The sequence below is a fragment of the Vitis vinifera genome, chromosome 8 (assembly GCF_030704535.1).
Source record: "Vitis vinifera cultivar Pinot Noir 40024 chromosome 8, ASM3070453v1".
In the NCBI taxonomy this organism is placed as follows: Eukaryota; Viridiplantae; Streptophyta; class Magnoliopsida; order Vitales; family Vitaceae; genus Vitis; species Vitis vinifera.
The window spans coordinates 23,587,681-23,612,188 of NC_081812.1; the positions used below are offsets into that span (position 1 = coordinate 23,587,681).

The 24,508-nt window shown below is 32.9% G+C and overlaps 1 protein-coding gene across 1 annotated transcript; it reads right to left on the reverse strand.

The window, feature by feature from the left end:
• Positions 1 to 242: 242 nt before the first annotated feature.
• On the reverse strand, positions 243 to 10,545 carry LOC100245270 (DNAJ protein JJJ1 homolog). Its single transcript, XM_002278766.5, has 3 exons — positions 8,255 to 10,545; positions 657 to 718; positions 243 to 541 (listed from the first exon to the last, which is right to left on the reverse strand). Exons 1-3 carry the CDS (start codon positions 9,920 to 9,922, stop codon positions 484 to 486), a joined length of 1,788 nt encoding a protein of 595 aa, XP_002278802.2. The 5' UTR covers positions 9,923 to 10,545; the 3' UTR covers positions 243 to 483.
• Between the last annotated feature and the right edge of the window lie 13,963 nt (positions 10,546 to 24,508).

Here is a 24,508-nt window from a genome sequence, read left to right on the forward strand (position 1 = left end):
GGTAAATACATAAAAATATGGGGGTGAAGATCATGTTTGTGGCAAATGCTATCATGATGCTTTTGAAAAGAAGTTAAAATCAGAAATCTAGCCAAAAAAGAATAAATGCCCCAAAAATCCATTACAGAAGCCGATAACCACATCCTTAATTTCTTACTCAAAATTTTCAACCTCTTGTTGCTTAATTGATCCTTCCTTCTCCGCCTATCAGAACTCAACACCACAAGTAGCACATTTCTGAATTAGTTTTCAAGTTTTGTAACTTTTAACCAACGCCATCAGGTGGATTCCATAGGTCAGAAAATAAGCACACATGCACAATTAATTCACTGTTTAAAATTCCTATACTTTCTCGAGTGGAGGCACCTTTCCATGTTTTGACTTGATAACAAAGAAAAACAATTTAATATTTGGGGGGAGGAAAAAAATCAAGGCGGACCAGTTCCTGGAAGCCAATCAATGGACTGAGAATTTGTGAATTCCTCACCGAGCTCTCAGCATGGCGTGACCCGTGTCACCCAAATGCTGATGTAGTTTATTCCTGTCCATATAAATTCAAGGAACCAAAAATTGAAACAGCAAATCAGAATACCTCGTCAACAAATCTAATTAAAAGGATAACGAGCAAGGCAGAAAAGACCACCATAAATTACCACCTTGACTCAAAGTCTTCTCCACATGTCTCACATGTGTTGCCCAGTGCCTTTCTTTGTGCAACCTGAATGACAAATACATTGCTTGAAATCAGAACAGGAGGGACGAGAGCGGACGACACAAGTTGTAAGTACTGAAATTTCATCAACCACTCAAGCTATGAATACTAAACAGCAATAGATTTTGACAACATCAAACTCCTGAAATCGGATTACCAAGTTATCCCTATGGAAGTAAAGTGATGAATAATAGGCGTCTGAACCGCTCACATAGAATTCAGTCAGTCAAAAGGCAATTCTATATTTCTTATACAGTCTTTGGAATTAAGGATAAAAATCTTCCCACTTGGAGTTAGTTTTTTAATAAGCAAAGAAAGAATATATTTATACCGCCTAATAAAAAGTCACACAAAGGTATAAACGATGTATGCAAATCAGTTAAAAAGCCAAACAATGCCTAAAGGAACACAAAAAGTAACTCCCCCACCTCGCTTAGAGCTCAGTCAATCAGTGAAGTCTAAGGTAGACAAATAGCTATCACCTATAGACAATTCCAACCCACTCTCAAAAATGAACATGAAAGTTTACTTGATTGCTTAGTCCTCCTATTTCTTTCTTTCCAAATTGTCCAAAATAAACACCAGGGACAGCTCTCCAAGCTTTCTTCCTCTTCTTCCTAACAAAAGAATCATTCCAACTTAAAAGGGCCTCCCTCACAATAGAGTGCATCACCCATTTTATCCCAAATGGAGTATAAATACAATGCCACAACATGACTGCTTTCAAATTGTGAAGGAGCATGTGATCAATTGTTTCTTCATCGCGTTTGCACAAACAGCATCTATTTGGAATTCTCCATCCCCTCCTTTTAAGCTAGTCTGATGTCAAAACCCTCCAACAAGGAGCTTCACATGCGAAGAAACTCACCCTCATGCATAGATTTAAAAGGTGTGCTTTAGGCAAAAACCTAGGCGGAAGGTGGTGCAGCATGAAACTCTAGAGCCTTACTCTAGGCACAGCCCGTTGAAGAAGGCCCTACTCAGGCACAAAAGGCACATGCCTTCAACGAGGCGCACAACTCTATAGAGGCACACTTATTCCTTTTTTTTTTTCCTCCCTCTTCTTCTTATTCTTCTTCTTCTTCTTCTCTTCGGCCTTACAATCCACTTCCAACCCAAATTAAGGCATTTTTTTGTTTTTACTTTACCAACAAAATGCAGCATTTTGGACTGATTTGGTTTTAAAGAAAAAACAAGGGTAAAGAAAAGGGCAAAATGATGTCATATTGACCCATGTGCTTTCTTTAAATCCAAACCAGTCTAAAACGTTGTGTTTTGCTGACGAAAAAAAAAAAAATGCCCCCTTGGTATGAAGACTTTGTTTAATAGAAAAAAAAAATCAAAACACTCTCATCTACATTTTTTGTCAATTATAATATGCCTTGTCTATTAAGTTTTTTTTTCTTTTTTTACTTTCAAATTTCTCTTTTCTTGATTGTAGTTATTTTATTCTAGTATATGTAATTTGTTTGCAAGAATGGATATTAAAAGTGAAGTCCAAGTAGACTCTAGTGCAAGTGGAAGGAAAGATCCTAGACGAAAATATGCTTGTTTACCAAATAAAAAGGACTTGAACACTGTCATATGCATTTTCTATGACAAAGTAACAAAAGGAGGCATATATAGACACAAACAACATCTTATTGGTTGACATAAAAATGTTCCAAAGTATACAAAATATCTAGAACATGTTAGAAAAGAAATGGAAGCTTATAAGAGTGCAAAAAAGAGAAAAAGAATAAATGAATATGGGGGACCAAAACGTAAATCAAGATCTGCTTAGCTTCGAGGATTGTGAAGAGACAATTAATAGTAGGATGGGTGTCGTTGATGTTTCTAGTGGAGGTAAACAATGGGGAAGTAGTAGTAGGACAATGCAATCTTTATTGCAAAGACCAAGACAAAAAGGTCTCAAGAATCATTTTTTTAAACTCCTAATACAGAGGTGGTTATTCAAAATTAGAAGAGTGAAAGGATGACCAAACTACTATCAATGATGCCTACAAAAAAAACAAGCAAGAGAAAGAACTTGTATACTTGTCACAAGGTGGATATATGAGACTACTATTCCATTTAATGCAATCACTCATCCAAGTTTCAACCAATGATTAAGGCTATTGGCTAATATGGTGTGGGTATAAAGGGACCAAATCTTCATGAGGTAAGAATTATTAACCTCAAGAAAGAATTTTTCATAGGTAAGCAAAGATATATAAAAGCACTTGCAAAAAGGCACAAAAAAGTACACAGCCCAAAAGCAAGCCAAATAAGGAAAAGAGGAGAAATACCCACCACCTAACAACAAGTTGCCCTAGCTGACAGAAAAACAGAACCGACAGGAAAACCCTACAACCAGAAGCATCCTCTTCCCTCAACCCCCAGCACCACTCCCATTTCCTCTAGTAGTGAACGGAGAGCTATTGTAGTTAACTAAACACTCTAGCTTTCAAATTTCCCTCTCAAAACAGGAAGAAGATCTTTTCTCACCCCCTGACATCCTCAACCATTGCCCTTTTCTTAACTCTATTTTTCTTATTAGAGCACAAATTTCCTTTTCAAAACCTGCTATTGGCATCCTTAAACAATTATTGAACTCAACAAAACCATTAGGAAGGCTCTTAATATTCTCCCCCTCCCAGGCCTTGAATTCCACATCCCTTGGAAGTCCCAACTCCTCGACCCTGGCAACCATCTCCATACCAGAGGGTTCCTTCACAGCCTTCTTCAAGAGATCCAACATGCCACCATCTTGCAATACCATCTTTAATGGTTGACAACTAGGGTTTTAAGGACCCAAGGAAAGGGGAGAAGACCATATAAGCCTATTTGCCTCCGCCACGAGTGCTCAAGAAGATAGCGAATCCACAGGAAATGGCTCATTGCCCCCTTCACACAGGAAAAGGACATCAAGACCACAGGGCAACTCGACTCCAGGCTCCTCATCTAAGGTCGAACCCTACCCTCTTCTCTTGACTGAACCACCAAAACTATCCCCTCCTCTACTCTCTCACACGAGAAGAACACACCCCTCTTGCACTTTCTCTGCAGAAGAATCCAGCCCTTGCAAGCCGCATCGCCTTTTAAAGTTCCACTTAAAGGCTCATCCTTCTCTGAGGCCGCTCCCACCTTTGATTTAGTGCAAACTTGGGACTGACCCAAATTTAGTGGACCCACCCCTCTTGAATCCGAAAACAAAAGAGGCATGCCCAAATACACCACCACGGGCCTCTTCCAACCCTTGTCAGCCCAAACAAGGAGGCCCAAGTACCTCTCCACCATCCTTCACAAAGGCAACAGGCCCAATTGCCCCACTTTCTCCCATAACAGTTGTAACCCTCTTATCATGTCCTAAACCCCCCTCCCCCCTCAACACCCTCAACAGAAATTGCTACAAAGTCCATTGTAGCCTCTCCTACCAACTTTAGCCTGCAACAAGTCAAACCTACTGCAACAACTTTTGCACTAAAGCCTGCAACACCCTCTCCTACCGCCTTAGACCTGCAACAGAGCGACTCGACAGCTGCTACAGTACTCAAGGAATGTAACCCCCTCCACTCATTTCATCAACACATGAGGGGACTTCCACTCCTCCCCCAACCTTTTGCTCATTGGGTGCACAGTATCTTCTTTCTCGGCTCCACAAACGAAAAACCCGACGGAACTTCCCAACACAGTTGTAAAGAGAAGTTGGAGCTACTCACTGCCACTTGCAACAAGCTAGGTAAAGAACTCCCAACAGGATGCACCAAAATCCTAGCCTAATGCAGATTAGTCATTAGAGTTGTGTCTTCATCCACAGTGACAAACCCTCCACATTCATCCCCAATCTTTTTAAACACCATTGATGTAACGAGAAACCCAACACCCTCACCCACATCTCCTTGGCACAACCCCCCTTGCCCAGACAACCAACCTCGAGAGTCCACCTCACCAAGTGCAACACTCTCTACTTAACCCTTCATGAACCTCTTGCAAGCATCCTTTCTGCCTAAGCAATAATCCCAAAATCAAACAAGAGCAAGGTACCTCCAAAACCTGAAACCACCCCACCCCACCCCACCCCCCGCTCCCCCCCCCCCCCCCAAGAAAAATAAAATGGCTGCTCTAAACCCTCGCCTAACCAACCGACCAAACAACTGCATAGAGACTCCCCCTTGCCTTGCACCTCGCTCTCTCCAAACTAAACCTAGACCGCTTCGCCTGCCAATCCACGAGCCTTCCTCATAGCATCAGCAAAGGACCCACAAGTTGTCTCCTCCCTACCGGCGCTCCTCACCTCAGCAGGGAGGAGTCTTACAAACGAAAGAAAGAAGTGACCCTTACAAACGATTTGATGAAAGATTGTATGGTGGAATGGAAAAAAAATGGATGTTCAATTATGTCGAATGGATGGACCAATTGGAGTGAAAGAACTCTGGACATCTTTTTGGTTAATTATTCAAAGGAAACCATGTTTATAGAACCTATTAATACTTCTTCGATGATTAAGATGGATGAAAAAATATTTGAATTACTTGACAAATGGGTGAAGCAAGTTGACGAAGAAAATGTAATTCAAGTTATGACAGATAATCACTCAAGTTGTGTGATGACAGGTAAGAAATCCTATTTGAATTTTTTAAAATTAAAATTATTTCTCTTAAAACTTGTACGAATTTATTATGTATAATGTCACATTAAAGGGTTACTAGAATTAAAGTGACCACATTTGTATTAGACACCATGTGTTGCACATTGCCTTAACTTGATGTTGGAGAATATTGGAAAACTATCCAACATTAAGAGCATATTGGAGAGCACTAAATGGCTCTATTTATAACTACTCGAGGCTACTCAACATGACAAGGCTTTTTATTGGACAAATGGAATTGCTTAGGCCTACTAAGACTCGGTTTGTAACTACTTTCATCACATTGTCTCTATTGCATGAATATAAAAAATAACTTGAGAAAGATGTTTACAAGTTCAGATTGGTTAGACAGTGAATAAGCAAAGGAGCAATAGGGAAAACCTATAGCCAACATAGTTATAATGTTTTTATTTTGGAACACTATCGTCTTTTGTTTAAAGGTTTCAGGTCCCCTTATTCGTTTACATGATGGTGACAAAAATACTCCTATGAAACACATCTATGAGGCCATGAATAGAGCTAAGGAGACAATTGTTAGAAGTTTTAATGGAATTGAAGAGAAATACAAAGAAATCTTCAAAATCATTGATAAAAGGCGGGAGATTCAGCTTCATTGACCTTTGCATGTAGTCAGGTACTTTTTGAACCCAGTATTCTTCTATGATAAACCAAAAATGGAGCATGATGCAAATATTATTGATAATTTATATAAATGCATCATAAGGTTGAGAAAAGATCCTCTTAAGCAAGAAAAAGTTATAGGAGAAGTGAGTTTGTACACAAACTCCCAAGGACTATTCGAAAATGAATTAGCTATTAGAATAGTGAAGACTAGACCACCAAGTTAATCACTTAGTTTTGTTAATTTAAATGTTTATATAGCATTTTTACTAAAACAGGTAAATTGTTTCACTAAATTATTAATATCTACACTAAGTTGAATGGCAAGTTGCATATGGATCTTCAACTCCAAATTTGCAAAGGTTTGTGATGGAAGTCTTCAACCTAATATGTAGTGCATCGGGTTATGAATGGAATGGGAATATCTTTGAAAATATAAGTGACTAAAATAATTACAGGTATAGAGCCTTGAATGTCACTTAGAACTTTAAAATATATTTATGTTCTTATAAACTTTTGTAGATTCATAGCAAAAGGAGAAATAGGTTAGCATATCAATGTTTGAATGAGTTGGTGTACATTAAGTATAACAAAGTCTTGAAGAAAATATACAATCAACATGATACCATTGACCTAATTTCCTTGAAAGATATAGATGATAGTAATGAATGATTGATAGAAAGAATGGAAGATGGAGACCCTCATGGAGGTGCACAAGATGATTTTATATTCGATGATGATGATTTGAATGGGATAATTTTGCTAGAGCTACAAGAGCTAAGGAGGCTAAGTTTGATACTAGAGCTAGAGCAAGCTCAAGCACAATACCAACACCGAGAGAAATAGCTTCAAGCTCTAAAACTATGCCTACTCTTTCATTAATAGATGAAGATGAAAAATTTGTTAATTTCGCAGAGGAGAAAGATGGGGAGGGCTTCAAATGTGATAATGGAAATGATGATGATGATTTTGTGGATCTGGAGGATAACTGATGATTGACTATTGTGGACAAATTTGTTAACCAAATGTTTTTTAATGACGTTTTTAAATTTTGGATTGTGAACATATATTTGCATGTTGACAATTTCTTGTTTTTATTTGGAAACTTAGCATTTGGATATAGATCAACAATCATGATGCTTAGCTTATATGCTTGGAGCTTTCATTTTTTTGTTTTTTGTTGATTAGATCAAAATTTTGGATAATATTTATGATATATGTGCTTAGGATAGATAAATTAATATTAAATTTAATTATATTATATAAAACTATATATGTAAATTAGGGTGTGCCTCACTTCATTAAAGCCCTCACCTTACATTGCACCTTGCGCATAGGCTGCAGGATGACCATGTGCCTTAGGTGCACCTTTCGCCTTTTAAAGCTATGCCCTCATGAGGACCTAAGAATTCCAAACCAAGATTGTAGGGAACGCCTCTAAATTTAAAATAGAAAAGGAGGAATAAAGAGATTTAATTGAGAAATTGTAACTTCTTGTGTGTTGCAAAACTATCTTATCCTCTATACCACCACTAATCAACTATGCCTAAAGTTTCGTAGAAAAGGCTTCCACCTCATTTAGTTCCCAGCCATGTATCCGTCTTGTGAACCTAGGGTTCCAACACCCACCCTTGCTTCCACATCTCAACTACCCATGCATCTTTGGTTGAAGCTGTTGAGAAAAGTGTAGGGAAAGCCTCACCTAAGGGCTTATACCCACACCACATGTCTGTCCAAAACATTACCCCCCACCCATTTCCCATCCTGAAGATCATTTTGCTTTTGAAGCCATGCTAGGAGTTAGACGATCATTATGACATACTATTGCATTTTTATCAATTAATAATGCTTTCTGCCGCATACTTTGGCTCGGGAAATTTAAATTTTGTTACTCCATTAAGGCTATCAAAAGTGTACGCACATAAAAAAAAAAAAAAAAAGGATATAGAATACACATTAGCACTCAGTCTATAATATTTAGCATAGTGAGTTGAGAGGGTTCAGGATAATTAGCAAGTGGGTAATCGAAAATCACATGCTGAGTAGAAAGTTGAAAAGGGTTCAGAGAAACTAATGAGCTATTAATTACAACTTGTAACTACCCAGTATCCCACTCCTAATACAAGTGCACAATAAAGGATGCAGGAGATTAACAAACTGATCAATGAAATTTAGCACAGTATGTGAGTTTAAAGCTGATAATCGAAGCTACACGCTACTCCATTTATAATATAAGTGCACAGCAAACGATAAATGAAGCAGCAGAGAACCAAACCATTAAGTGTTCTTACCTTTGCTTTCCTCACTTTGTTTGATTCCTTCGGTTTCGTATCTATCTCACCCTTGGAGGTAGCTTTTCTATTGACAGGTTGCTTTGGAATCTTATTTGTTTCTGCATGATGATCCTCCTTACCATCAGTTTCATTTTCCGCAACAGAATAAGTTGAAGAATCCTGGATATGTGAAGCATCAGAGCCACTATTTTGTTCATCCTGACCACCCTTGTCTCCAGTACTACTGTCAGGCTTCATTGCCTCCCCATTAGATCTCTTACCCTTGTCTTTCTTGCCTCTCCTCCTCCGCGAGCTCTTTCGGTTATCATATTCCATAAAGTCCATCTCATCATTGTTAATGTCAACAGGAGCTTCAGTAACAGAAGACTCCGGCTCCAGCACTGAAGCAACAGCAGTTTTCCCATTTTTCCTATTCTTGTGGCCCGACAACATTGCTTCAAGCACACTCATTTCATCATCAGACCCCAACTCCGCATTTGTACCATTACCACTATGACTAACATCGCCAACAACAAACTCTTCCTCGTTACTGGATTCAATTTGAGCCCCATCTTCAATCTCCTCTTCCTCCAACTCCAAACCATCCTCAAACTGCTCCTGCAACTCCACCTCACTTTGATCCCCGTTGCCATGAATCCCTGCTTCAGCATCTCCATACCTTTCATCTTCTTCCTTAACTGACTCCCTAAACTCCGCCACCCACTCCTTGTGCTTCTTTGACTTCTCATGATTCTTCCACTGCTTCTCACTCTTGAACTTCTTTCTACAAAGCACACAATAAAATTCCTCCTCCTCCTTCCTCCCACCACCTGCATCCTCAAATTCCCAATCATCATCATTCCCATCATCCTCCACAGCCCTGACCCACTCCGGCTCCACTTTCGCCCTCGCCCTCTCCAACCTCCCCCTCTCAAATTCCTCCCACTTCCTCGTCTTTTCCTCCTCCTTCCTTTTTTCCTCCTCCAAACTCTTCTTCACCTGCATATCAATTACCCTCTTGTCCCTCCTCTTCACGAACTTCGCCAGCCCCCGAACCGTCTCGTTGTACTCCCTCTTGGCCTTCTTCCTCAGCTTCCGGTTCTCCTCCTCCATCAACCTCCTAGACTTTCGATTCGGCCCCGCCCTAACATCGTACTCATCAACCCACGCAAAATCCATCACTGTAGAAAACCCTATCCAATATCCATAAAATGCAGTCACCTGCGAATACGGACTCTCCAAATTCCCCATCATTGGAGCCTCCTTAATAGACCCTAACCCTAATTTTTTCGCGAAATTGACTTCAGTAGCGTAGATTTTGTCAAAAACCTCCGAATAAACCTTATAGAATCCCTTGCGCGTATCGTCGTACCCAGAATACACGGAATTGGAGAAGAAGGAGAAGAGATTGGGGACGGAGCCGTTGGAAGAGGTGGGGTTAGAGAAGAGGATTTGAGATCGGTGGGAATCGTACCAAGCGCGTTCCTCGGGATTGGAGAGGACTTCGTAGGCGTTAAGGAGCTCTTGGAACTGAGCGGTGGCGTCGGCTTTGCTGAGGCCGGAGTGAACCAGCTTATCCGGATGGCGCTGGAGAGCCAGCTTCTTGTACGCCGACCGTATTTCATCTGCGGTGGCGTCGGTTGTGAGGCCGAGAACCTCGTACAGGCATCGTCCCTCCGACGCCATGCTCTAGGGTTTTTTCTGAGACTCTTTGAATTTGAGACATGAATATGTACAATTTTAGTGTACGTTGTTGCGTATATTTGTTTTCCGTTTTTCAAAGATGAAATATTATTCAAATGATGTTTTTATTTTGAGAAATAACTGGTTTTCGCGTAAATATGTTTTGTTATTTCAACTCTAGTTAAATAATAAATTATTTTTATTAAAAATAAAATATAAAAATAATAATAATAAATTATATCTCAAGGTTTTTTTTTTTTTTAAGTAATACTATTACTCTTTTCCAATAAAAACTTCAAAAAACTCTTTTATATTATTATTTTTAATTTTAAAAATATAAAATATAAAATATATTTTAAACATATACTTTATATATATATATATATATATATAATTGGATGTCAATGGGACTATAATAAGAATATCACCTTGATAAAGTATTTGTTAATGCATTAGATGTTAAGAAAATTATGGAATAAAAATAGAGTAGAATAAGTCATACAAATAACAAATTAAGACAAATTTTATTAAGAATGACAATAAACATTTATTCAAGTCATTTGAGTTATTTAAAAAAAAATAAGAAAATCCTATACCAAATTAAGTGTTAATAAAAAAGATAAAGTAAAAAATGGTTGTTATATATACACCTTGATCATTTAATATAAGAGGAGTTAATGCCATTGAAAAATAAATTATTTTGGATGCCAACATCAATGAACTAATTAGAATCTGAAATAAATCCTAAAATAGGGAAGTTTTTACTATTAAACATTTTTAAAATAATAAAACTTAAGGTTAAGGATTTTTTTTATCTTAAATCAATTTTTTTCGTACGAGGAAATAAATCAATGATCTTACAATCTTTAAGAAATACCAAATGGTGGGATGCCTTGACAAATGATATCTTAATCAAGACATTTTAAAAGTACTCAGAATGTCGAAGGTTGAGCTTTTCAATGAGCTTATGAATAGTATTTAAGAAGATCGACGTATTGTTAATATTAATATATATAATGATAAAATGTAAGAATTAAGGATTTTATTTGTAATATTTTTAATTATTTTAAAAAGTGAAAATGACAGATAGAATTAGTTTAAATTATGGGTGATGGAATTTGAACAAGAGTCAAACACCTAGGGTGAACATTGAATGAGAAAACCAGAACAACTTAGATTAATTTTTAAGATCGATGGAAACTATTCAATAATATATTTAGCAGATTTGTAGGCTAATCAGTTAGAGGCGCCACACAAGGCAGCTGACTTTTTAGTTTTTAAAAAAGTCGACAAAACCAGACATGGTTTTTTCAGCCAACTCCCAAGTCCCGTAGAACGATAGAATTGGCCTAGTAGCTTTACCTCAAAAGTACACAAATACCCCTACAGTGATTGAATGCAAGTTGCAACATCTTTAACCTTACTTCAGGAGACTATAATTCAACCTCCAACCGAGGTAGTCAGGGTTAATGGTGGTAAATTTTCGGGGGAAAAAAAATATTATCGTAGGAAATTTAATGGCGGCAGTAAAATAGCAATATTACATATTTTTCATCATTTTATAGTCAAATTTGAAATTATTTATAAGTTTGTAAAGTAATTAATAAGAAAAAAATTGAATATAACATGGATGTGTTCTATTTTTATTATTTTTCTATTGTTTTTTAAGAAAATTTATATTTAAATTTGTTCATGAATCGTTATTCAATTATGAATTTAATATAATAAAAGTAATTTAATTTAGATAAAATAAATCCATAAATTATATTTAATTGTAGGAATAAGAGAAGACAAGATATCATATTTAATAAGAAATACATATACTTATAATATGGTTTTTAATGAAATATTATATTTAGTTTGTAAAATAAAATAAATAAAATAAATGAAATATATATTATTTCTTAACTTTATCAATTGATTTTCTCTCATCCTGATCAAACTGATAAATTTGGAAGAAAATTAGCTATTTGTGTTTTAAATGCCTTCATCAATGATTTCAAATCTGTTGAACTCATCATAGAAAGTAAACCTCCTGAATGGTCGAATGATGGAGGAGTCTACCCTGCTCAGCATCTCATTTTACTCAAAGCCAATCAGAGAAAACATCAGTTGTTTGGTACAGAGGACCCTTGGCCCTGTACTAAATCCAGTCTCAAAAAACAAATCAGACATTGCAGATCAAGAATAATTGCAAGAGACCTTGATTCTGAGATTTATAGTTCTTCTAACTATAATCTCATTACTGAAGATAATATTCAAAAAATCATCTCTGCAAATAACTTTCATGAAGTCTGAAGAAGTGCACAGTTCACAGTTTGTAAAAAAAAAAAAAAAAAAAAAAAAAAAAAAAAAAAAAAAAAAAAAAACAGTATATGAAGTCATCAGCTCTCTGTAATCAAGGTATATTTTCAATAAACAATATTTTCAGATTCAAATATTTGTGTTATTATGCTTAAATTTCTGCAATAAATTAGACAGTATTAGACATTAAATATTTCTGTTTTTATGCTTGGAGTTAATTAGACAGATTTAATTACTGCGTGCACGAACTGTTGTATGTCCTGGGTGCAAATGGTATCAGAGTCATTTTCTGCTTGAGAACCGAGTGGTGTTACGAGTTGGAACAGTGATTAATCGCACATTTAGTCCTGACTTAGTTCGGGTTGAATTTCCTGTGAACGGTTTGGTCAGCCTGTGATAAGCGGTGTTTAAGGGCAGAAGGAGCGTAAGTCCCGTGTTGATCCGCTTGTGGTGGTCCCTGTTCAGGAAATTATCTGAATTAATTAAGGATAAAATTGTGATTATTTTCTGTGACAATGAGTAATATTTTTAGGAGATTAAGTAGAGGTAGTTCTTCCAAAACACTTGGGTCTAATGATAGTTCTGCATCATCATCTGCATCATCACTCACTCAAAATATAGTTAATAGTCAAGAAATAAATATTGCTCAAATAGAGAGTCAACTTCATAATTGGTCAATTCCTCACATGAAAATTAATACAATATATCAACAAGGAAATTTTGAATTTAATCAAAATTATTCAATAAAAACTGAAGAAAAAACTATATCTCTTAATCAAAATTTAGAAAGTCTTCAATTGTTAAGTCAAAATACTATTAATCATCATAGGAAGAAATTCAATTATATTCATATAGGATTAGTTCAAGTTGCTATAAAACCTTTATTTAGGCTAGGATTAGATATTCCTGTATTTACATGCCTTAGAGATGCTAGATCTATAAATTTTACTGATTCAATACTTAGCATGATAGATTCAAACCTTGCTAATGGTCCTATTTATTTTAATTGTTTTCCAAACTTTTCTATGAACATAAATGATCCTAGTATACTTTCTAGTTTAACTTTAAATATTAAAACTAAAAATATGAATTTTGTAGAAGAAGCTCAAACTATAGCAATAATTTATAGGATATATTATAAAGTCATGACTACTCAATTAAATCCTAGAGCCATATGTCAATCTGTCAAGGATGAAACATTATTATTACAATATAATCCTAATAATACCCAAGCTTTTGTTCCTAAGAAATTAAAATGGAATGAAATTACTCAAGGGAGTCAATGGGAATTAAAAGATTTAACTCATCCAAAACCTATTAAACCTTTAACAACTCTTTCAAAAATTATTCAACATACTGATGGTACTATTCAAATAGAATTTTCTCCAGCATCTAGATATTCTTTCAATCAAGATTTCGTGTCTTCAAGACCTTCTACTTCAAATGCTAGCTTAAATAGTGTCAATTTTACTCCAAAAATTCCTATTCCTGTTTATCAACAAAATGAATCTCCTCCTGTGTCTCCTACTCATTCAGATATGTTTCCTAATCAAGTCAACATAATTCATAAGAAAAATTACAAAAAGACTCCTTTTACACCTAATATAGAATGGATAAAATCAGATTATTTTTCTCCTAAAAATGATTCAAAAAGAGTTTATTTTCAAACATTTCCTCCTCAAACTAGAAATGCACTAAGAAAACAATATGAAAAATATATGAATCAAAAGAAAATTACTATTCCCTTTTTCTATTGGTTTTTCAAACTTAAAAAACAAAGAAAACAAATTATAACTTTAAGAGATAAAGAAGGTCACCAATTAGCCTTAAAACACTCAGAAAATATTCAAAAAAGAATTTTAACAATAACCTCAGAATTAGGTTCACAACCACCCTTAAATAATCATCAATTCAATTTTGACAATAATTCAATTTCTGCATCACCCTTTAAAATTCCAAGAACTAAAGATGAACAAAGTCCCATAATTTACAAAGATATTAGACAAATTCAACAACAATTAAATTATACAAATCATTCTCTTCAACATGTGAATCAACAGACAACAAAAATTTCTCAATTTTTGTTTTCTTCTGTCCCGAGAGAGAGGATAGGAGAAACAACATCAAAATTACAATTTTCTTCAAAAGTTTCTTCAACTTTATCATCATCATCATCTTCGTCATCATCATCTTCTAAGTGTTCAGATCAACCTTTTATTATTCCTATAAATGCTGCAAAATCAAATATTCAATTAGCCACACCAACAGAAATAATGTTAAAAGAAATACAAATTAGATTAGATAAACTCAATATTAATGGTATTAATCAAACTAAGAATCAAATTCAAACCATAACAAAAGGAAAATCAGAAATCAATAAAATAGAAGAACAATTCAAAATGTCTCCTGATTCAATAGTAAAACCTCCTGCAACAGTCAATGCAATTTCTAATAATTTTGTAAGTAGAAAAAATTATTATTCAAAACCCTCTTTTCCTGATGTCCAATTAGAAGAAAGAAATTATCAATTAGCTGCTAGTTATGATGGTAGTAGTTTTTATGAATGGAATATAGATGGAATGAGTGAACATCAAATAATCAATCTGCTTCATGAAATGATGATGGCTGCAAATGCATATAGAATCAAGACTAGTAATTCTGACTTTCATGCTGCCGGTGCCTTGGTCATAGGATTCACTGGTTTGCTTAAAGGATGGTGGGATCATTATTTGAGTCAAAATGATAGAGAATATATATTAAATGCAAAAAAGACAATAATCAAAGAAGAAGGAACATCAGTCCAAACTTATGAAGAAGATGCTGTCAATACTCTAATATTTGCAATAACAAAACATTTTATAGGAGATCCAGTCTATTTTCAAGAAAGAACTTCTGAAATCCTTAACAATCTTAGATGTCCAACACTTCAAGATTTTAAGTGGTATAAGGATATGTTTCTAGTCAAAGTTATGTCAAAACCTGATTGTGGAAATCATTATTGGAAAGAAAAATTTATATCAGGATTACCCACCTTATTTGCAGAAAAAGTTAGACAAAGAATAAGAAATATTCATAATGGTAGGATTCCTTATGAGTCATTAACTTATGGAGAATTAATTACTTTTGTTAATAATGAAGGTTTAGCTCTTTGTACAGATCTTAAATTAAAGAGTCAAATGAAAAAAGAGAAACAAGATAACAGAAAAGAATTAGGAAAATTTTGTTCGTATTACGGTTATGATACATTAGTTGCCCCTTCAAAAAGAAAAAATAAACAAAATAAAATAAAAAGTAAAAAACCTTCAACAGAATCAAAATTTCAAAAGAAGTTTGTAAAATCTACTCCTAATAAATCAAAACCTCCAAATAAATCAAATTTAAAAAAGAAAACACCTACTTGTTATAAATGTGGAAAAGTAGGTCATTATTCAAGAGATTGTCAATTAGAAAATAAAATCAATTCATTAGAAATAAGTGATAAACTCAAAAATTTAATGATAGGATTAATGATTGATAAAGAAAATGATGAATCAAGTGAAAATTATGAATCAGAAGAAGATAATCAAATCCTCATAACTCAAGAAATATCAAGTGAAGGGTCAAGTCTAGAAGAAGAATCAGATAATAAAAAAGATTGTGATGGTATTTGTGCATGCTCATATAAGTCAATAAATGTGATTTCAAAATATTCAAAGACTCATTTTAATATCATTATTAGAAATTATGTTCCCCTCATGAACTCAATATATTTTCAAATTTGGTATGATAAAGACAAAACCATTAGATATTTGTTTTATTCTTCAATAAAGATACTAACATTTAAACTTTGTGTACAGATGGAGCAAGAAAGAATTACATCATATAAGTCAATAAATGTGATTTCAAAATATTCAAAGACTCATTTTAATATCATTATTAGAAATTATGTTCCCCTCATGAACTCAATATATTTTCAAATTTGGTATGATAAAGACAAAACCATTAGATATTTGTTTTATTCTTCAATAAAGATACTAACATTTAAACTTTGTGTACAGATGGAGCAAGAAAGAATTACATTTGGGAAATTTACTCTTCCAGTATTTCCTAAATGTAATCTGTCATTTCGGATTCATAAAGATATTGAAGGTTTAGACAGATCACAAAAATGCATTTTAGACAACCTCTGGAATGCAAAAAGTGATATTCAAAAGTTGGAAGCTTTAAATGCCTTATCTTTCTATTTTAAACAGTAAAATGATAAATTAGAAAGTTTTTCTAACCCTTCAAGTTCTGATATACATTGCACCCCAATGGATACAGATCTTGAAAATTTCATTTGCAGGAAAAAAGCAAAAGGATCCAAAGATGCATTTTCAAAAGATTTTCAAAATGAATTTCAAAAAGAACTTTCAAAACCAAATGAAGATTCAAAACTTTCCCAGGAAGGCCAAGAATGTCAAATTTCCAGATTTTCATTTTTCAAGTTGAAAAATTTGGACCTTCTTGAAAGTATTAGACAGATGATATGTGAAAAGGCTAAAGCTACAGGAGAAGCAAAGCAAGAGCATATCATGCAATTTCTTGCTGACTGTAGCACTTTTGGAATTACTATTCAAGGGATGAGCTTCACTTGGATTTTTTGTTATGACAATACTTATAATAATTGTCCAAAGACCGATCCCTTGTGTAGAGAAATTCCATTAGAAAGGCATGACTGTAAGTGTGCTCTTACTTACAGTATATGCAAAGCCAACATTGACTTAGACAGTTATAAACCAATAGTCATTAAATTCAACAATGAGTCAATAGAGCTCGGCAAGGGGTTCCAAGAGTGTTGTAAGAGTTAGCTGCAAGAGAGAAAAATATTAGAGAGTTGCAAAAAATATTTTGAGAGTTCAAAAATTCTCTTTTAATTTTCTTAGAGTCATTCCTCTACTGTCAACAACTTGTAGTCATCAGCTCTCTGTAATCAAGGTATATTTTCAATAAACAATATTTTCAGATTCAAATATTTGTGTTATTATTTCTGCAATAAATTAGACAGTATTAGACATTAAATATTTCTGTTTTTATGCTTGGAGTTAATTAGACAGATTTAATTACTGCGTGCACGAACTGTTGTATGTCCTGGGTGCAAATGGTATCAGAGCCATTTTCTGCTTGAGAACCGAGTGGTGTTACGAGTTGGAACAGTGATTAATCGCACATTTAGTCCTGACTTAGTTCGGGTTGAATTTCCTGTGAATGGTTTAACTCCAAGCATAAAAACAGAAATATTTAATGTCTAATACTGTCTAATTTATTGCAGAAATTTAAGCATAATAACACAAATATTTGAATCTGAAAATATTGTTTATTGAAAATATACCTTGATTACAGAGAGCTGATGACTACAAGTTGTTGACAGCAGAGGAATGACTCTAAGAAAATTAAAAGAGAATTTTTGAACTCTCAAAATATTTTTTTGCAACTCTCTAATATTTTTCTCTCTTGCAGCTAACTCTTACAACACTCTTGGAACCCCTTGCCGAGCTCTGCTCTGGTAGGAAGCCTTTGAGCCCTATTTATAGCAAAGGCTTGAAGGCTTTATGCATTGGATGTCTTCCACGTGTATGCAGGAGGTAAATTTGCTTTCTTCTTCTTCATTTGGTCACATGGGTAATGAGTCATCTTGCTTTTTACTTTAAAGGACGGATTTTACTATTCACAAAACACTATTCACTTTTCTTTTTTTTTTTTTTTTTTTTTTTTTTTTACAAACTGTGCACTGTGCACTTCTTCAGACTTCATATACTGTTTTTTTTTTTTTTTTTTTTTTTTTTTTTTTTTTTACTGGATAATCATAAGAGAGCTACTTTACAGATGTACAAAAGATTCTTGATTCTTGATATCTCTTAGTTGAGCATTTCTAAGAGATATTTCTCAAAAGTTTTTCTGGCTTCTTCTTCAAGGACATATTCTTTTTTATACTTATCAACAAGATAAGTAAATTGAGTTTGAAACAAAAGAGGGACTTCATGAAAGTTATTTGCAGAGATGATTTTTTGAATATTATCTTCAGTAATGAGATTATAGTTAGAAGAACTATAAATCTCAGAATCAAGGTCTCTTGCAATTATTCTTGATCTCCAATGTCTGATTTGTTTTTTGAGACTGGATTTAGTACAGGGCCAAGGGTCCTCTGTACCAAACAACTGATGTTTTCTCTGATTGGCTTTGAGTAAAATGAGATGCTGAGCAGGGTAGACTCCTCCATCATTCGACCATTCAGGAGGTTTACTTTCTATGATGAGTTCAACAGATTTGAAATCATTGATGAAGGCATTTAAAACACAAATAGCTAATTTTCTTCCAAATTTATCAGTTTGATCAGGATGAGAGAAAATCAATTGATAAAGAACTCCATAGTCCATGAGAAGGGTTGGAGTTAGCTCTATTGACTCATTGTTGAATTTAATGACTATTGGTTTATAACTGTCTAAGTTAATGTTGGCTTTGCATATACTGTAAGTAAGAGCACACTTACAGTCATGCCTTTCTAATGGAATTTCTCTACACAAGGGATCGGTCTTTGGACAATTATTATAAGTATTGTCATAACAAGAAATCCAAGTGAAGCTCATCCCTTGAATAGTAATTCCAAAAGTGCTACAGTCAGCAAGAAATTGCATGATATGCTCTTGCTTTGCTTCTCCTGTAGCTTTAGCCTTTTCACATATCATCTGTCTAATACTTTCAAGAAGGTCCAAATTTTTCAACTTGAAAAATGAAAATCTGGAAATTTGACATTCTTGGCCTTCCTGGGAAAGTTTTGAATCTTCATTTGGTTTTGAAAGTTCTTTTTGAAATTCATTTTGAAAATCTTTTGAAAATGCATCTTTGGATCCTTTTGCTTTTTTCCTGCAAATGAAATTTTCAAGATCTGTATCCATTGGGGTGCAATGTATATCAGAACTTGAAGGGTTAGAAAAACTTTCTAATTTATCATTTAACTGTTTAAAATAGAAAGATAAGGCATTTAAAGCTTCCAACTTTTGAATATCACTTTTTGCATTCCAGAGGTTGTCTAAAATGCATTTTTGTGATCTGTCTAAACCTTCAATATCTTTATGAATCCGAAATGACAGATTACATTTAGGAAATATTGGAAGAGTAAATTTCCCAAATGTAATTCTTTCTTGCTCCATCTGTACACAAAGTTTAAATGTTAGTATCTTTATTGAAGAATAAAACAAATATCTAATGGTTTTGTCTTTATCATACCAAATTTGAAAATATATTGAGTTCATGAGGGGAACATAATTTCTAATAATGATATTAAAATGAGTCTTTGAATATTTTGAAATCACATTTATTGACTTATATGATGTAATTCTTTCTTGCTCCATCTGTACACAAAGTTTAAATGTTAGTATCTTTATTGAAGAATAAAACAAATATCTAATGGTTTTGTCTTTATCATACCAAATTTGAAAATATATTGAGTTCATGAGGGGAACATAATTTCTAATAATGATATTAAAATGAGTCTTTGAATATTTTGAAATCACATTTATTGACTTATATGAGCATGCACAAATACCATCACAATCTTTTTGATTATCTGATTCTTCTTCTAGACTTGACCCTTCACTTGATATTTCTTGAGTTATGAGGATTTGATTATCTTCTTCTGATTCATAATTTTCACTTGATTCATCATTTTCTTTATCAATCATTAATCCTATCATTAAATTTTTGAGTTTATCACTTATTTCTAATGAATTGATTTTATTTTCTAATTGACAATCTCTTGAATAATGACCTACTTTTCCACATTTATAACAAGTAGGTGTTTTCTTTTTTAAATTTGATTTATTTGGAGGTTTTGATTTATTAGGAGTAGATTTTACAAACTTCTTTTGAAATTTTGATTCTGTTGAAGGTTTTTTACTTTTTATTTTATTTTGTTTATTTTTTCTTTTTGAAGGGGCAACTAATGTATCATAACCGTAATACGAACAAAATTTTCCTAATTCTTTTCTGTTATCTTGTTTTCTTTTTTCATTTGACTCTTTAATTTAAGATCTGTACAAAGAGCTAAACCTTCATTATTAACAAAAGTAATTAATTCTCCATAAGTTAATGACTCATAAGGAATCCTACCATTATGAATATTTCTTATTCTTTGTCTAACTTTTTCTGCAAATAAGGTGGGTAATCCTGATATAAATTTTTCTTTCCAATAATGATTTCCACAATCAGGTCTTGACATAACTTTGACTAGAAACATATCCTTATACCACTTAAAATCTTGAAGTGTTGGACATCTAAGATTGTTAAGGATTTCAGAAGTTCTTTCTTGAAAATAGACTGGATCTCCTATAAAATGTTTTGTTATTGCAAATATTAGAGTATTGACAGCATCTTCTTCATAAGTTTGGACTGATGTTCCTTCTTCTTTGATTATTGTCTTTTTTGCATTTAATATATATTCTCTATCATTTTGACTCAAATAATGATCCCACCATCCTTTAAGCAAACCAGTGAATCCTATGACCAAGGCACCGGCAGCATGAAAGTCAGAATTACTAGTCTTGATTCTATATGCATTTGCAGCCATCATCATTTCATGAAGCAGATTGATTATTTGATGTTCACTCATTCCATCTATATTCCATTCATAAAAACTACTACCATCATAACTAGCAGCTAATTGATAATTTCTTTCTTCTAATTGGACATCAGGAAAAGAGGGTTTTGAATAATAATTTTTTCTACTTACAAAATTATTAGAAATTGCATTGACTGTTGCAGGAGGTTTTACTATTGAATCAGGAGACATTTTGAATTGTTCTTCTATTTTATTGATTTCTGATTTTCCTTTTGTTATGGTTTGAATTTGATTCTTAGTTTGATTAATACCATTAATATTGAGTTTATCTAATCTAATTTGTATTTCTTTTAACATTATTTCTGTTGGTGTGGCTAATTGAATATTTGATTTTGCAGCATTTATAGGAATAATAAAAGGTTGATCTGAACACTTAGAAGATGATGATGACGAAGATGATGATGATGATAAAGTTGAAGAAACTTTTGAAGAAAATTGTAATTTTGATGTTGTTTCTCCTATCCTCTCTCTCGGGACAGAAGAAAACAAAAATTGAGAAATTTTTGTTGTCTGTTGATTCACATGTTGAAGAGAATGATTTGTATAATTTAATTGTTGTTGAATTTGTCTAATGTCTTTGTAAATTATGGGACTTTGTTCATCTTTAGTTCTTGGAATTTTAAAGGGTGATGCAGAAATTGAATTATTGTCAAAATTGAATTGATGATTATTTAAGGGTGGTTGTGAACCTAATTCTGAGGTTATTGTTAAAATTCTTTTTTGAATATTTTCTGAGTGTTTTAAGGCTAATTGGTGTCCTTCTTTATCTCTTAAAGTTATAATTTGTTTTCTTTGTTTTTTAAGTTTGAAAAACCAATAGAAAAAGGGAATAGTAATTTTCTTTTGATTCATATATTTTTCATATTGTTTTCTTAGTGCATTTCTAGTTTGAGGAGGAAATGTTTGAAAATAAACTCTTTTTGAATCATTTTTAGGAGAAAAATAATCTGATTTTATCCATTCTATATTAGGAGTAAAAGGAGTCTTTTTGTAATTTTTCTTATGAATTATGTTGACTTGATTAGGAAACATATCTGAATGAGTAGGAGACACAGGAGGAGATTCATTTTGTTGATAAACAGGAATAGGAATTTTTGGAGTAAAATTGACACTATTTAAGCTAGCATTTGAAGTAGAAGGTCTTGAAGACACGAAATCTTGATTGAAAGAATATCTAGATGCTGGAGAAAATTCTATTTGAATAGTACCATCAGTATGTTGAATAATTTTTGAAGGAGTTGTTAAAGGTTTAATAGGTTTTGGATGAGTTAAATCTTTTAATTCCCATTGACTCCCTTGAGTAATTTCATTCCATTTTAATTTCTTAGGAACAAAAGCTTGGGTATTATTAGGATTATATTGTAATAATAATGTTTCATCCTTGACAGATTGACATATGGCTCTAGGATTTAATTGAGTAGTCATGACTTTATAATATATCCTATAAATTATTGCTATAGTTTGAGCTTTTTCTACAAAATTCATATTTTTAGTTTTAATATTTAAAGTTAAACTAGAAAGTATACTAGGATCATTTATGTTCATAGAAAAGTTTGGAAAACAATTAAAATAAATAGGACCATTAGCAAGGTTTGAATCTATCATGCTAAGTATTGAATCAGTAAAATTTATAGATCTAGCATCTCTAAGGCATGTAAATACAGGAATATCTAATCCTAGCCTAAATAAAGGTTTTATAGCAACTTGAACTAATCCTATATGAATATAATTGAATTTCTTCCTATGATGATTAATAGTATTTTGACTTAACAATTGAAGACTTTCTAAATTTTGATTAAGAGATATAGTTTTTTCTTCAGTTTTTATTGAATAATTTTGATTAAATTCAAAATTTCCTTGTTGATATATTGTATTAATTTTCATGTGAGGAATTGACCAATTATGAAGTTGACTCTCTATTTGAGCAATATTTATTTCTTGACTATTAACTATATTTTGAGTGAGTGATGATGCAGATGATGATGCAGAACTATCATTAGACCCAAGTGTTTTGGAAGAACTACCTCTACTTAATCTCCTAAAAATATTACTCATTGTCACAGAAAATAATCACAATTTTATCCTTAATTAATTCAGATAATTTCCTGAACAGGGACCACCACAAGCGGATCAACACGGGACTTACGCTCCTTCTGCCCTTAAACACCGCTTATCACAGGCTGACCAAACCGTTCACAGGAAATTCAACCCGAACTAAGTCAGGACTAAATGTGCGATTAATCACTGTTCCAACTCGTAACACCACTCGGTTCTCAAGCAGAAAATGGCTCTGATACCATTTGCACCCAGGACATACAACAGTTCGTGCACGCAGTAATTAAATCTGTCTAATTAACTCCAAGCATAAAAACAGAAATATTTAATGTCTAATACTGTCTAATTTATTGCAGAAATTTAAGCATAATAACACAAATATTTGAATCTGAAAATATTGTTTATTGAAAATATACCTTGATTACAGAGAGCTGATGACTACAAGTTGTTGACAGCAGAGGAATGACTCTAAGAAAATTAAAACAAAAACAAAAACATCAACAGAAACATCAAAAACAACAAAGATAGAAAATCCAAAAGAAATCAAAAAGATAAATGTAATATCTTCAAAAGTAGATAAGCAAATATTTTTTGATGTTGTAGACAAAATTCAAGATGAAGAAATACAAAGAACTTATTTACAAAATTTAAAAAATTTAATTCTCACTGAAAATCCAAATAAAACTCAAGACATCAAACCCAATCAATATTCAATGGATGAAATTTATAATAGATTCAAAAAGACTCAAAGGCCAATAACCATTAAAGACTTGGAAGAAGAAATAAAAGAAATAAAAAGTCAAATAAATCAATTAAAATTAGATAATGAAAAAATAAAATTAGAAAATGATCAAATAAAACAAGAGAATGAACAAATTAGAAACGTAATACAATATAAACAAGATTTAGATGAAACTTCTGAAAACCAAGAACCAGGAATAATAATACCTAATAAAATAACTCCTATAGAATCATTTATAAATACAATATCAAAAATAGATTTTCAAAGATGGTATACAAATGTAAAACTCATAGTTGAAGATTTTGAAATAGAAATAGTAGCATTAATAGACTCAGGAGCTGATATGAATTGTATTCAAGAAGGAATAATTCCTACTAAATATTATGAAAAAACAGGACAAGAACTTTTTGCTGCTAATAAAGGAAAATTAGAAATAGAATATAAACTTCAAAATGTTCATATATGTCAAGATAATTATTGTTTTAGAACTCAATTTATTTTAGTACAAAATATGTCTGAACCTTTAATATTAGGAACCCCTTTTATTACCTTACTCTATCCTTTTCAAGTAAATGATGAAGGTGTCAAAACTACAATATTAGGAAATACCATATTTTTTCCCTTTATATATCCATTAACTAAAAAAGAAATGCATCAAGTTCAAAGTGATTCAATAAACAAGAATATAAATTTAATTCAAAGAAAGAAAGCTCATATAAATTATCTATCAAAAGAAATTCAATATAAAAAGGTAGATGAACAACTCTTAGAAGATAAAGTTCAAAAGAAAATTAAAGAGAATCAAGATCTTTTTCAAAATGAAATTTGTTCTGATCTTCCTAATGCTTTTTGG